The sequence below is a fragment of the Hylaeus volcanicus genome, chromosome 4, assembly GCF_026283585.1.
Source record: "Hylaeus volcanicus isolate JK05 chromosome 4, UHH_iyHylVolc1.0_haploid, whole genome shotgun sequence".
Taxonomy (NCBI): Eukaryota; Metazoa; Arthropoda; class Insecta; order Hymenoptera; family Colletidae; genus Hylaeus; species Hylaeus volcanicus.
Window position 1 is genome coordinate 478099 of NC_071979.1, and position 15429 is coordinate 493527.

Sequence of the window (15429 nt, forward strand, 5' to 3'; positions counted from 1 at the left end):
TGGACATCGAGGGGAATGGCATAACACCATGGTATTAGAGATCCGCCCTAAGAAACAGGGATGGCTATCGACTGTTACGGCGGCGGGGAAAAAGGTTAAAAAGGGGACCCCGTCGCCAATCTGAGGAAGGAGAAGGGAAGGGTAAAGAAAGGCCGCAGCACACTCACCATCTCTGCACGCCAGCCGACGCAGTAGGGAAAATAGGCGATAAAACATCGTCGCTGGAAGGGTGAAATAAGTAGCGCGCCACCAGGGAACCGGTAAGAATCTCTTTTTTTCTCCTCTCCCTAATCATTTTTTACGTAGAATGAACAGAAGAATCGATATGTGTACAAAAAATATGCATTTTTATTTAAATAAATGATGCAATTGTTGCATATGCACTGCTGCATCTAAAAAAAATTTAGAGTCTTACAGATGTAGTGCTCTTCGAACCATTTTTCTTTCTCCTTTGGCATTTTTTCGTAAATGCAATAATAACGGAGTTATGACTTGAAACAATTGCGTGGGCCACCCTGTATATGGGTATTACTATTTCTATGCAGAAAAATCTGCTGTAATACCGACAGGCCAAATCGGAGAGGTCACGTGCTGTGTCTAACGCCTTAACCCTTTTAGCACTCGCCAAAAATACCAACGCCGATATATCGTTGCGCCTCCGTTATAGCCTTATTATACACATCGCAAGAGATCTGTATTTAAGTATAACTTCATAAAATGTTAAAATGGTTCATATTCTATGCAACACAAGTGAAAAAATGTTTATTAGATCAACTTTTTGTTATACCCTATGTTGTTTCGTGCCGAGATAAATTAGAATAGAATGGAGATAAGATAGAAACGGGACACGGGATATCCGTCGACACGCGATAGTTTCTTTGGACCGTAATCGCAATATTAACGATGTTTACGATAGTTATCAGAAAACTCAAGTGGCATCCGTGCATCGACACTGCGAGCCTAAAATCTCTTTCAGTTTTTCTTGATCCGTTGAACGTGGAGTCAGTGTTAAAAAGCCGTCACGTCTTCATAGAAACACAATTAGCAGCAGAAAATATTATCAATTTTGTTGTTACCTTTTTCGAAAAATTATACCCTGTTTCAACATGGATGTTGCAGAATTAGTGTGAATTATTGACGAATTAGATATAGCTGAAGAACAAGTTGACAGTGATGACGAATTATTTGCGCCAAGCCGTCGGTGTGATCGCAGGATATATAGCGACAGTGAATCCAGCGAAGAAGAATTGGAAGATGAAAATGGCGAGAGTGCTAGTGTGGAATCTCTCACGAATTTCAGGGAAGTAAATGTGGAAAACGATAGCCAATATAACCCGCGCCCGTTATTTTCGGAAATACCCGGCCCTAAACATTTGCCACGAAATATATCCAAACTAATAGAGTATTTCGATTTATTTTTTACGTACCAATTTCTGAACATGCTGAGATTAGAAACAAATCGGTACGCACAACAGTTTTTCGAGAATGCTGGACCAGCAAATAGATCTACAACATTCACCTGGAAGAAAACGACAGCTAAAGAGTTGAAAACATTCATAGCCGTTTTACTTAAAATGGGAATATCCCGTAGGCCAACATTTTTTAGATACTGGTCACAAAATCATCGATACATCCCATGGTTTGGTCAAATGTTTAGCCAAAATAGATTCCAGTTACTCTGCAAATTTTTTCATACTGTGGACAATAGCACATTAGCAGGACGTGATAGCAATGAATACGACCCAACAGCAAAGTTTGAACCTGTCGTTGCTTGTGCAAATAGTAAATTCGAATTTTATTATTCGCCAAATCAGCACTTGAGCGTGGATGAATCGTTAGTAGGCACCAAAAGTAGGTCAGCACTGACCCAGTATTTGCCAAATAAGAAGCACCACAAATGGGGCATAAGATTTTGGATGCTGGCCGATGCAGTCTCACACTATTTTCTGTCATTTTTTTGTTATCGGGGAGCCAAGGACCAACGCGACAAAAGAGAAATAAAAGAAAAAGGCCTCGCTCAAGTAGTAATAGGTAAATTACTCAGTATGAGTAACTTCTTTATGAAAGGATACCATGTAACAGTCGACAATTTTTTTACGAGCATCTCCTTAGCAAGATCTCTGTATGAGAAGAATACATTTTTATCGGGAACCATACACAGTAGCAGGAAAAATATTCCATCGCAGCTCAAACAAAAATTGGAAGTGGGCAAATGTAAGTACCTAAGAAATCGGGAAATACTTCTATTAGCGTACAGAGAAAAGAAATCCCAGAAAAAAAATGTACTACTGTTGTCAACGCATGGAACAGCCGGAAATAGAACAGCTGTAATTCGAAGACGGAATCACGAAACAGAAGTTCATAAACCACCACTCTCCACACAAAACATTAAATACAAGTATCCAGGATGAAAACAAATCTATTCAAAGCAAACCATCTATCAAATTTCTGGGCATATACATAGACAACAAGCTAAACTTTAAAACTCATACAGAGAAAACTCTAATAATGATACGTGGATACTCTATATCAGTCAATTGTATACGAATCGATTTGCAAATTTCTGAAGAACTTTCTCAAACATTAAAGAACAATTACCTCACTGGAAGTTATTTTGAACGCAATCTTCCCTCGATAGTTTTTAATGATAAAAATGAAACACATCGTTAGCTGGCAGTTACTCATTTCCAATTGAATATTTATAAACAATATCGAATTTTCGACTTCTTGATGGATTGGTTGGCATTGATTTATATTTTAAAATCTAATTGAATTTCGGAGAAAAAGGACTACTAAATTTTCAATTTTTATTTTTAAAACTAAACGTCGGTTGAATAAATTGTAGATATAACAAAATTTCTTGTCATTCTCTGTAAAAAGATATTTTTTTTTTTAATTCATTTAACGAGTCAGACAACCCAGGAACTATCAAATACTCTTAACCAACCTTGGTCAATTATCCAAGAACATTTGCAGCGGATTGGTAAAGTAATCAGAGTTGGTGTTTGGTGTTTCCCGCATAATTTCACCAAAGAAAACAAAGCTAACCGATCCACCACATGCAACTTATTGCTTCACCGGCACAATACCGAATCTTTGATCACTTGATCACTGGAGATGAAAAATGGGTCCTCTATGAAAACGCAAAAGGCAGTGGCTCTCTCAGAATTAATCGCCACGAAGTACACCTAAGAGGTTTACACTCCAAAAAGGCGCTTTTGTGTGATTCGTAGGATATTCGTGGGGATGTTCATTCTGAAGTGCTGAAACCTGGACAAACTGTGAATTCACCTTCATTGGGCACACCTGGGACTCCCATTGGGAATCTTTAATTGAAAAGTGTCCAGCGATTGTCAACAGAAAAGGCGTTCTGCAATATGATACAAGACCGCACTACGCAAGATGAACCCTAAAAAAAAATAATGAATTGAGATGGGAGGTATTACCTCACCCACCATATTTGCCCGATATTGCGCTATTGGATTTTCATTTATTTCGATCGCTAAAACATTTTGTAAGCGGCAAAAAATTTGAAAATTTTTATGATATCCAAAATGCTATCTCCAGATTTTTTGCTAAAGAAACAATTAATTTCTATCGATCCGGCATTGAAAATTTCCATATTGGATGGCAAATGTTCTTGATAATGAGGGTGATTACATTATTGATTAAAAATAAAAACTTGTTAAAAATTTATCGGTTTGAATTTATTATAGAAAAACGATATTACTTCCCGGACCCCTAATATATACGGTTTATGGGCCAGGATAGACTGAAAGTCTTAATTTTCAATTGAAAAAATAATTTTACTTCAGAAATCATCCCTAAGAATAACATGGTAATCGTTAGTTCAGTTTGTGTGAACAAAAAATACAAAACTAGAACATGTTTCCATTTTTTAGACTTTAAGGAAACAATAGTGAAGAACTATATCCTAATAAAATATTAGCAAATTCAAATAAAAACAAACTATATATAATTCTTTGAAGAATTTCAAAAATATGAAAAGAAAGCAACTGTTATGATACTTGGCATGTGAAATTGCATGTTTCGTATTGTCTCATAACTTTTAGATGTCCTCGTGAAATGCATACTGTGCAATAAGTAAATGTCCCCAAAAATATGGATGATATGAAAAGAATGTTATCGGGCAAATTTAAAATGTTTCTGTAGGACAGATTTTTTATGTCAAATATACTTTTTTTGTATGTGATATCTGAATGTTGTTTAATACGCATAATTGCAGTCTAAATTTGAACAGGTTTAATAATCAAATTTATTATAAGTCACAGGGGTTTATGGATAACATTTGAAAGACATCACAAATCATAAATGAAAGTACGATATTGTTTGAAATCATTCATCATTCCGTTTTTATTGACAACTGATCCAAGTAAAGTCTAAATTAGGAAGAAAGAAAAAGTTATTTCAACAGTCAAAAATCTTGACCTCAGCAAACTGTTCCTGCCTAAAAGCTGCATGAAACAATGGTCTGGTTTACACCGTAGAAACTTTTGATACGGATATCAAGCTAATCCGAAGTAAGCCTTATATCGTATTAAGTCACATAGGTTTGACTTTTAAATACGAATAAGGGCTCTGAATATTGTCATGATACGCCGTAACGATAACAGTTTCCTTCTTTTTAAGAAATACACGTATATCAGCGCCTACAGCGCGTTGAGAATATTTAATACGTGTATTAGTTTGGTCTGATACTCGCTGCTTTCGTGTATCGTACCATTCTGATACGCCCACATTTACAGAGTCGATACCAAATAATTTGATACAAATATACTTCTTAATACGTGTATCAACTATTCGGTGTAAACCAGGCCAATGGCACTATAGGTGATATGACCACTGCTAGCAGTGGGATGTACCAGTGGCGCCAACACTTCATACGCAGGTAGCCCTCCTACAACACGGCATCCTATAACACGGTTTCGCTGTAATACGATAAGATAACTGCAAAAACCTTTGTACAAAACTGTACTTCTACAGTTTCGGCGAGACTTGTCGGCTTAACTGTTTGAGTCCCAGAGACCTTTAAAAAAGCACGGTCGAGAAAAATGCGAACGGCGCGGTAGTGCTTGTCTTAAGGGGGTAGACACGACAAGTGACCTCTCCGATTCGTGGCGGTTCTTCGTTTTGTGTCTTTTGACCTCTCTCTCTTTCTCCTCTACTGTCCCTTTCTACGATGGCGCTCAACGTGTATACAGAATCGACACCTCGGTTAGGTATACATTGTACGTATAACCAAATATTCAAGTCCGACCAGCTTCGAATCCGTCCAGAGTTTCGGAGCGTCGACGAAGTAGAAAAAGACAGCTTAAAGAAGAAGAAAGAGAGACTGATAAGGAATGTTTTTTAGGTGTCTGCCTCCGATTGTTCTGATATTTGGATATGTTTTAAAGGGCCGAAAAATAAGATATAAAATAAGAGAGATTCAGAAAAAATGTATGTTCTTCTTATTATTTCTTCTATTATCTTTTTTGTTATTATATAAACTGTGATTACTTTTAAAATAATGTTATAAACAAATTATTTTTTTTTGCAAAATTTAGGGTCCGATTTTATATGCAGGTAGAAAACCATGAAGTTTTTCCTTAAAAAGTTTCCTTCTAGGGGGTTGTTTCACCCCCTAAATATGAAACAGGCGAAAATACAAAAATACGTATATTTTAGTTTTCGCTCCTTTAAAACATCCAAAAATCAAAACACTCGGAGTCGGATACCTAAACGACATTCCTTGTGAAAGTCGAGGTGATCGTAAACAATTTAAATGCCTACTAATCTGTGAGACAATAATGTGACAAATTAACTTCTTTAATGTTAATTTTTTTTTTGTAATACAAATTTCACTAACATATTGGTGAGGTTTTCCTGATTAAAATGAGACCAAATATGATATTGTTATGACAATTGGTTATAATACTAGGCTTGTAAATGTTCCCCTTTTTCCGCTGTTTGTTCCTATGCTCTGTCGACATCGGCAAATGTAAGAATATTTCGGTATCAGTAAAATGACAACAGCGCAGCGTAGGGAAAGGATAGACGCTGTTATGCCAGAATAACAACGTCGCAATGTATCGATATTCATGTTAGCAGTCGTCCTCAGTAAGCGCCATCTCATACCGATTTCCTGAACTAAATTTGGTACGTGACTTGCTCTGCATTATCGTCAAAATGGCGGAACTCGTCTTTCAGAATAATTTCAGGACTTTTCATTTTTCGTCCTTATATGAGAATATTTGAGGCTGAGTGAGGGCTCATTCGAAAGAGGAAGATTCAGTGCAGCACGCTCTGGTCATCGTTTGAGCCATAAAACTTTTTTAGTGATCTAAAAATGCTTCGATTCTGCAGGTGTATTTTATCGTGTTTTTGCTCTACTTTGGACACTCATGTTATTAGATATGAACAAGATCTCGTTAAATCATGGCCAGAGCATGCTGTATTGAACCTTCCTCTTTCGAATGAGCTCTCATTCAGCCTCAAATATTCTCATATAAGGACGAAAAACAAAAAATCCCGGACCCCATTTTTCGCCCATTTTTGCCGGTAATGCCACCTCACTGCATTACCCGTGTCTTCCCCCTTAATCAAGTGCGAAGAAGCTCAAGCGCCGCGTTACTATTGTTGTTTATCTGCTGTTTATCGGAAACCAGACCACTAATCCATTGTTTTATAAAACAATGGTGGGCATATTGAAACTGGCATTCAAGCTCGGCTATTAACCATTTGGGTCCCAGGGGTATTGAAAATACACTGTCGAAGAATCCAAAACAGCGCAACCGCGCTTTTGCTAAATGAGTACTGGGTTTTCTCGACATAAAATCTCAACATCATGATCGCGCTGGTTGAGATTCAAACGGTTAAGGAATATTCACCAGAATGCATCGGTTCTTTGGCTGAGAAGAAGAAGTAGAAGATGAACATTTTTCAAGCATAGAAGGTAATATTGATTATGATCGATTATGTTAGATTTTGCATAAACAGCAAATAAACATCAATAGTAACTGCTTGCTTCATTAGTAATAACTCTGCTATTATTTTTTATGATAACGGTCAACTTTGGATCCATAGTTCCTTTGACGCTTTTTATTCTCATGATGCGTAGAATACAATGCAAAAAAAATTTAACCTTAAAATTCAAGGCGGCAACTTTTTTTTACAAATCTTCATCGATTCGAACATGTAGAATACGCCTATGCTTGGCAAGACCAATATTGTTTTACAATCTACATTGAGATTTTTCGACACAAAATCTCAACAGCGCGATGTTTGGAACTCAAACGTTTAAAGATACAGTGTTGCAGAAAGTGTTGTAAGAACCAGCAAGCAAAGTGAAATTTCAGATTTTTTAAGAGGGAAAAAGATGCAAGAACTTTACACGAAAAAAAAAGTTCTGAAAGTAAAGGCGATATCATTTCGCCGAAAAATATTCTCGGTTGATTATACTGACCAGTGACACGAAGACATTTATTAAATTAAAGTTGCGTTAAATTAAAATAATATTTTCGTTTTGTGTCTTACATACATGTATATTTTTAATAAAAATTAACTTCTTTATGTAGAATTAAAAAAAAATTGTTTTTAATATTTTCGGAACGTAACCGCCCTTTTTGTACTGGCTCTGGGTCTCATACAACACGGTTTCATACAACGCGGCATTTTCTAGGAACCTATCTACCGTGTTATAAGAGGGTTACCTGTACCGACCGTTTATACCAAAATAGTTGAAGTACTGTACCGTAATTTAAAATATCAAATTTGCCGAAAGGTATTTTCTTTATTATATCAACGTTTTTCGAGACATTTGCTTATCATGCTTCACATGTTTCACTCTGTACATATATATTATATACATTAACATACACATACAGTTTCTTATGTACCTCATGCATTAACAAATTAAAAGTTTTTTTAATTATATACTAGCTTTCAATAATAGCATTACTTATATGTTCGAGAATATTAAGTATCTGTGAAGGAGGAACTTACATGTTGAGGCTCCTTCGTGTCACTCTTTATTTTATGTCTTCGCAAGAAACGTGGTGGATTTGTGCGTACACATCATTTCCTCGTTTTTATTTCTTTTCTATTTATTAAACTCACTTTAAGTATTAACTCTGGTATACTAGTTTGAAATAAAGTAGTGAGCTCCTGTTTTATTTTTCTTCTAAATCAAATCTGAACTTTTTCAATCTTTCAAGCGGGTACGAAGAGTGCACGTTTTCCAGTTTTATGCATGTAGCACATTGATTATATATAATATGCAATGTCCTCTACATACGCTGGTGGAACAATATTTAGTATCGCTTACATACGACTTAAAGGATTAATTATCAACAAATAGATCAGTGATTAAGTCATTCGAAAAGGTGAAGTATATTGTGTTGTTGAATATAATGGTTCTAATGATATGATCATTGAAACATTAAAAATGTAATCATTTTAAACACTTTCTGAAATTTTAAACCACAAGTTTGATTCTTCGAAAATACAAATTGCGTTTCTTTTTTCACAGTGACCTTAAACTAATTATTTCTATTTATCATGATACATGTAATACATAATTTATTACATTCATAAGATTAGGAAGTACACAAAAAATACTTAAATATTCTATTTTCAAAAGTGTGACTTTGAAATAATTATGTTAATTAATATTATGTTATAAAACGTGCGAAGAAAATAGTCTAAATTACTTAGAAAACTCATCACCTTAAGGATGCAGTTTAATTTGACATATTTAATTTAAATTTTCATTATTCGATATCTTTGAAAAAAACTGTTTGGAATACTTCGAGTTTTACAAGTACGTTTGTAAAAAAAACTACTTTTAGCTTGAAAAAAGAAATATTGCTATAAAATAATTCTCAAATAATTTTTGCAAAATATGTATAAACAGTGAAAATGATATTGGCAACTACTAATTTTTTCAAATGACTCACCACTGTTTAAATGCGCAACCTAAAAATGTAATTGAAATTGTTCGTAAATGCACGCAAAAATCCACCTCGTGAATAATTATGCAACAAATCTTCTATTTATTTATTTATATGTATATTAGATTATTAAGTATCATGACTACCACTTTGTAGGACCCGTACCAGTCGTTCCAATGTTCACACCAACGAATGGATTTGTTGAAGCGGCTATAATAAACAAACAAAGTAAAACAGTAATTAGTAAAAATCACTAATCTTGTTTTGCATTTAATAAGCTGCAGCTCATTCGATATTTTAATGCTTTCCAATCAAGTTATTTTGGGATTTTTTTTATTCTTTTTTTTTAACTGAAGATAATATGGAAGCTATACATAATAAACAACGGTTAGTAGAAGAAGCATTCCTCGTGGCAGTGGCTATAAAAGATATCAGTGTTTCTTGAGAAACTATTACAGATAGGGTCAAAATTCGTTTCAGCTTTGTAGGGTCCTCTACATATAAAGCATTGCAAATTAACCAACTTAAGGGTATGGGGGTACCAACATTCATTCCTTTTAAATAAACAGCAAAGATACATAGTATTTGCACTTGTAGGTAGCTCATCCAGAAATAAGTACCACTTATTGGAAACATTTTTTAAAATAATATGCTATTAAAAATGAAATTAACTGTTTAATTGTTCGCTTGAAACGTAAAAAAGGAAACATACAAACGCTAAAGTAGGACAAAAATAAAAATGCGACATGAAACAGTAGTTCAATATATTTACATAAAAGAGCGAATACAAAATATATGGGATAAATAATGTGTATTTAAAGTACAAGACAATAAAAGCGAAATATCTAACATTATGCATTTTATTAAAGAAAACAATAATGTAGCAACTATTTATATTAAATTGCTTTTAGTAGTATGATCATCTTTCAATGCACTCATGCAATTGTCATATACGTGCACATATGCAGAGTGTCCCACGTAATACTTCTCACGATTTTTCAACTACTTGCCAAAATCTGACAAGAAAATATTTTGAGCAATGTTGACCAGTTTTCGATTGGCTATACATTGCAATAAAAAAGTACGAAATTATTTTTTTTATTATTGTCAAGGTCACCTTCATTTTTTTTTAATGGTACTGTGTATTTTTGGTTTAACAGTATTATAGTCCGTGTCAAGATGAATTCATGGACCTAGTGTACTATGACCTTAGTATGACCTGGAAGGCAAAGAAATGAAGATTTCATAATGGTGTAATTAGACCAGAAATGATGATTGTGACAGTTAATTAAAACGAGACCGTTTAGAACGTTTAGTAAAACGAGAAATATTTAAATAATATTTAAAAATATTTATTAAATATTTAAATTGCTCAAAACATTTCAAAACAGCGTTATACCACGTGTTTAAATTCTTTTTATCCTTTCTTCATAGATCGTGTTTTTGATGATACAGAACACCAATTTATTTGCTTCAAATATCAATCTTTTAACGTAAGAATGGTGCCTTAGGCTTTTCATAAAAGTTACTTTATGTAAAACTGAAATTTTCATATCAATCACGTTTTTGGACAAAATTTTACTACAATTCTAATTTCACTGAAAAAAGAGACATATTAATCTGTGTTGTCGAGATTAGTTCCTCCTCATAAGATAAACGAACTTCAAAGATTAGAAATGAAACAAACTTGACGGCGTAAATTTCGTAAAACAAAATAGTGCAAAATTGAAAAATGAATGAAAGTTGGTCACATGTTTTCCATAGTCGTGTAATATAGAATGATAACACATATGAGATTTGTAGGTTCATTTCACATATACAGGGTGTTTCAAAACTCGCGTAGAAGCCGGAAATGGGGAGTAGCTGAGACGATTCTGAATAACAATTTCCTTTGTAAATATCGCGGGTGGGGCATCGTTAAGGAGATATTAAGAGAAAACCCCGACCAATCAGAGCGCGCGTATACCGTTGAAGCGGCCGCGGTAGCGAAGGCTACGCGCTGGCGGCCGCGCTTGTACGCGAACAAGTGACTCGACGTGCATCGAAGGACATTGTTGTTACCGCCTAGCGCGTAGCCTTCACTACTACGGCGGCACCAACGGTATACGCGCGCTCTGGTTGGCCGGGGTTTCCTGTTAATATTTCCTTAACGAAGCCCCATCCGACATTTTTACAAAGAAAATTGTTGTTCAGAATCGTCTCAGCTACCCCCCATTTTCGGCTCCTACGCGAGTTTTGGGACACCCTGTACACATACACTTGCAATCTTTTCCAGGTATTGCCACAACAAAATACAGTCGGGGACACGAATAGGGGGACAGTTTTTCAAAAAGTCGTAACCATGGGAGTTTTCAACCGATTTTCGTGAAACTTCGTCAAGAGTAGTTTTTAAGTGTCCTCTGGGTGTGTGCGAAGATGCATTGATGCGAAGTTCTTAATTCATCCCCGTAAAGGGGTGACGGAAGGAATTGAAAAAATAAAAAAACCACTTAGGGCGACTCTCATTGATGCCCTCTTCAGAATGGACCCTTTGAAATCCCTCTCGGACAAACCCACCCCTCATAACTCCTACCCCCTCCAAAATCCACAATTTTTGAACGACACTCCCGAATTCGGGCTCAATGCATTCCCTGGAATCCCCTGATCCAGGAAATGCCAACGCCCACGCCGTGCGCTCCATAGGCACCCCTTGGAGGGGCGGAATAGCTCACCACTTTTCAACCCCTTTCATGAAGGAACACTTCCACACCTCAGAGGGTAATGAAGGGTATCCTAGTGTGGAACGGGAATGCCCTACATTCCAAAAAGAAACAAGTATTAAAAAAGTCATGGCATACCGCAATTGGCCATACAGAACAGCAAAAGCTTACATAGAAGGAAAGAATTTGACAGAAAGGATGGAAGGCATAAGCTACGAGGGCACTCAAGGAAGTTGGGGATTTCCCCCCATTCCCAACAAAACCAAAAATAGAATACTGGGAATATAAGGAAGTACCAGGCCTAAACCCAAAGGCAAACAAATGGACGAAATACCAGAAGAAGGGAAAGGAAAAGGAATTAACTAATAGAGGAAAATAAAAAGAGAGCGACGAAAGAAATCCAGCAAATAATAATAGAAAAATGGAAAAAGAAAAAAAGAAAACCAGAAGGAAAAGGGAGAAAGAAGGAAGGACTGAGATATGAAGAAGAATATAGTGGACCAGACACAAATAAATATGGACCTCTCTCACAATTTGAAGTGCAAAGAGTACCAGAAGAAGAGAGGGTTTACGAATTTAGAAGCCTATATCAGGAGAAGGATATCAACAAACAGTCGTATCTAGAAAAAAATAATAACAGAAAACTAATAGAGCAATTAAAACAAAAGAATGAAGATGAGCTTATTACCCAACTGATTGACCTAATATGGGAAAAGAATCTACAAGGTCAAGTCGAAACAATATTTAATAAAGTCAAGTATAGGGCAAAATGGAGACCATCACCAACAGATGAAAAAGGGGATATAAAATACCAAGAAGATTTTGAAAGACGAATCACGGAGGCAGAAAGGGAAAAGATAAGGAAGAGAACTGAAGCGAGAAGACTACAAGAGGAAGGTTTAAAACTGTTGGAAGCAGGGAGAAAAGGAATTCCGACCATAACTAGAGACGAAAGGTATAGAAATGAAAGAGGAATCCCACCCCCAAAGGAGGTGGAAATAAGCAACATAAAAGGCGAGTTCCTTAGGGAACTGGCACTGAGAGACAGGGAAGAAAGAGAAAAAAAAGAAAGAAGAGAATAGGGGAAAGCAAATGGGAAAGATGAAGAATCACCAGAAATGGAAGACTGGTAACAAAAGAGTAAGCCAATCCTGGCTTAACTTGTCTTATCTGAAGGTATATTCCTTAAGTTAAGAAATATTATTATAAACTTAACATATTGTTGCGCCGGGGGGTTGGAACATGAGAATTCATTTTAATTAAATATAAACTTTATTAACAAACTATAACTTTTATACAATATAACGACAATATAACGATAATCTTGGAGACTTGTAACGAAACGTCTTATCTCTTTGAGTTGTCGAATCGTTCTCTTCTATTTTAAAAGTTTGCCGCTTCCTGGCAACCAGAAGCGCGGGAACTTGTTTCCGCAACTTCACATCGTCGCAACATCTTCACACCGTCGCGACGATGTAACTTAGAACTGTAGTGCGGCATCTTCATACCGTCGCAACAATATATACTTAAATTTTGTCCAAAAAGGGAAATTTATTTTATGTTTTGTGTATTCTTTTGATTAGATTATTACAATTTTATAACGTATAGTTCTTAACATAAGCGCATAATAGCTTAAAAAAACAAAAAAGAAGGAAGATTAAGTTATGTACACATATTATTTTAGTTTGCAGCTATTACCATAATAATAGTCACCTTACTTTTGTTGATACTCATAGTTATAATTTTTATATGATTTTCGCTTTTCTTCATTCTATTGTTCTATATTTCTCACAAGTTCCTATCTTATATATGAACGCTAGAAAAATAAGTTTAGATAGTAGATACAAAAAAGAGAGGGGGGAATATTAAAAGAATATAATAAAAAAAAATCCTTAATTAAGACCTCACTAACATGGTTAAAAATAATCGTTGTAGTCGTTATGTTTCTTATTAACAACGATTACATACGAAATGAAAGTAAATAACCAACAAACTAAAGATGTAAATACGCATGTAAAAAAAATGACAAAGTACAAATTAGAGACTAAAAAAATAGACAATATATAGCAGAAATTTTCCCTCAAGGGGAAATAAAAATAAGTAAGTTAAGGTAGATGATAAGAAATGTAGCAATAAGGATGTAAACGTTTTCGTTGGGCAAGAGGAGGGAAACTAGTGCCTCGAACGCCATCTTTAGACAGCACCAAAACATATACTAAAGTTTGTAATGTCTAGAGGAAATAAACAACTAACTAACGTGTATGTAAAGAACTAAGTGACTCAGTGCAAGTATACGCGAAACATTCGAAGTGTAACCAACCAGTGCTGTGAGTGTTAGTATTGTGTGTTTTGATCACTGTGTGAGATTTTTCACTCTTTTGAACACGTCGAACACTCGAACGATCATGTCGAAATCGCGAGACGTTTCGCCTGCATCACACGCATCAGAGCCTACCGAGAGTGATAAAGAGGCTTCTGCGGACCACGCGGTGGAGTTGCTTGAGCCCTTGGCAACCCTCAAAAGGTCCATGACCTTACACTGATCATGCCAAATCAGGAAAACGCGTCAGTACATTTAACCATTTCCGCCCGCGCAGACTTCGAGACCACCCCCGTCAGTGCGTTTGTCCTCTCAACTACGAGTCCGCGCAAAGGTTCAAGAGAATCGACTGAAGCAGCTTGTGGTCCTGGTCAAGGAGTTAGAGGTGACCGTCGAAAAGGACACAAAGAACATCGACGCAGTTGAACGCTCCATAATGTCACCGTCGATGATATCCATTAGGATTTCAAACAAGAACACGCGGCTCTCATCCAGGTGGACCAGCTTCTCAGTTAGACCATACTTATTTTGAAAATAAGGTGTGTTTTACTGAAGGACGAGTGGTAATAAACGCGCGGAAGCTAATTGCGCAGCTGGAGCGCAAGGCCACTCCACCACACCCACTCGCAATTATGCCAGCCCAGAACACGCAGACCTCGCAGCCGAATCAGGTTACGACGTCCACGCAACAGCGCACACGCTCGTCCGAGATCCAGCTGCCAACTTTCAGCGCAGACTATAGAAACTGGCTCAAATTTAAAGATGTCTTCGCATCAGTGGTCATTGAACGCGCAGACCTCGCAGATAAAGAGCGACTCCAGAAGCTGAAGAGGGCTCGGGGACGTTCCCCGCGCCGGCGTACGCCCCTGCGTGGGGGTATGAATGATGGGGGGCCGTGAGAGGCGCCCCCGCGACTACATGTGCCTCGCACGGAGGCGGCGAAAGTGGGGGGCCAGGGCGTGAGCTGACCCTGGCCCCCCGTGGGGCTATAATTCCCCTCGGGACGGGTCGACCATATTGGTTCGACCTGTCCCCACGGGGACCACCGGGTCTTGTGGGGGCGCTTGGGGGGTGGGGTGGGGAGGGTCGGTGCGTACCGGATCACGCCTCCGACGACCCTCCCTTACCTTCAGGAGCTCCCTGGAAGCCAGTTTCCTGAAGCTAGTATCCTGAACCAGTACCTACAAGAAAACCGACCGAGCGGGGCTCGGGAAGCCCATTCCGACGGCCCCAGGGATGGGGACACCGGGTGGGTCCCTCGGCCCGGAGTCTTATAGAGTAGGTAGTGGGGGAAGCTAGCACCCTCCCCCCGGGATGCATGTAAGCTGGGAAGCGTCCTGCGAGTACTCGCGTGTACCAGGCCCTTCCCACGTAGCTCAGGCGGATGTGGGGTTTTAGTTGGGTAGTCCCACATAACCTCGATTTTCCCCCCAAGAAAAAAAAATAATAAAAAAAAAAG

General features: G+C 37.2%; 2 protein-coding genes across 2 annotated transcripts in view; one reads left to right on the plus strand and one right to left on the minus strand.

Annotated features, from left to right (window-relative positions):
- Nucleotides 1-391: 391 nt before the first annotated feature.
- Nucleotides 392-2666, plus strand: LOC128875533 (piggyBac transposable element-derived protein 4-like). Its single transcript, XM_054121173.1, has one exon. The coding sequence runs from the start codon at nucleotides 1440-1442 to the stop codon at nucleotides 2409-2411; it is 972 nt and encodes a 323-aa protein (XP_053977148.1). The 5' UTR covers nucleotides 392-1439; the 3' UTR covers nucleotides 2412-2666.
- A 5182-nt stretch (nucleotides 2667-7848) lies between these two features.
- LOC128875534 (dnaJ homolog subfamily C member 5) overlaps nucleotides 7849-15429 on the minus strand; it is a 132792-nt gene continuing 125211 nt past the window's right edge. The window contains exon 6 of the mRNA XM_054121178.1: nucleotides 7849-9161. Within this exon, the coding sequence (XP_053977153.1) occupies nucleotides 9132-9161 (30 nt within the window). The 3' untranslated portion in view covers nucleotides 7849-9131. The remainder of the gene's footprint in view (nucleotides 9162-15429) is intronic.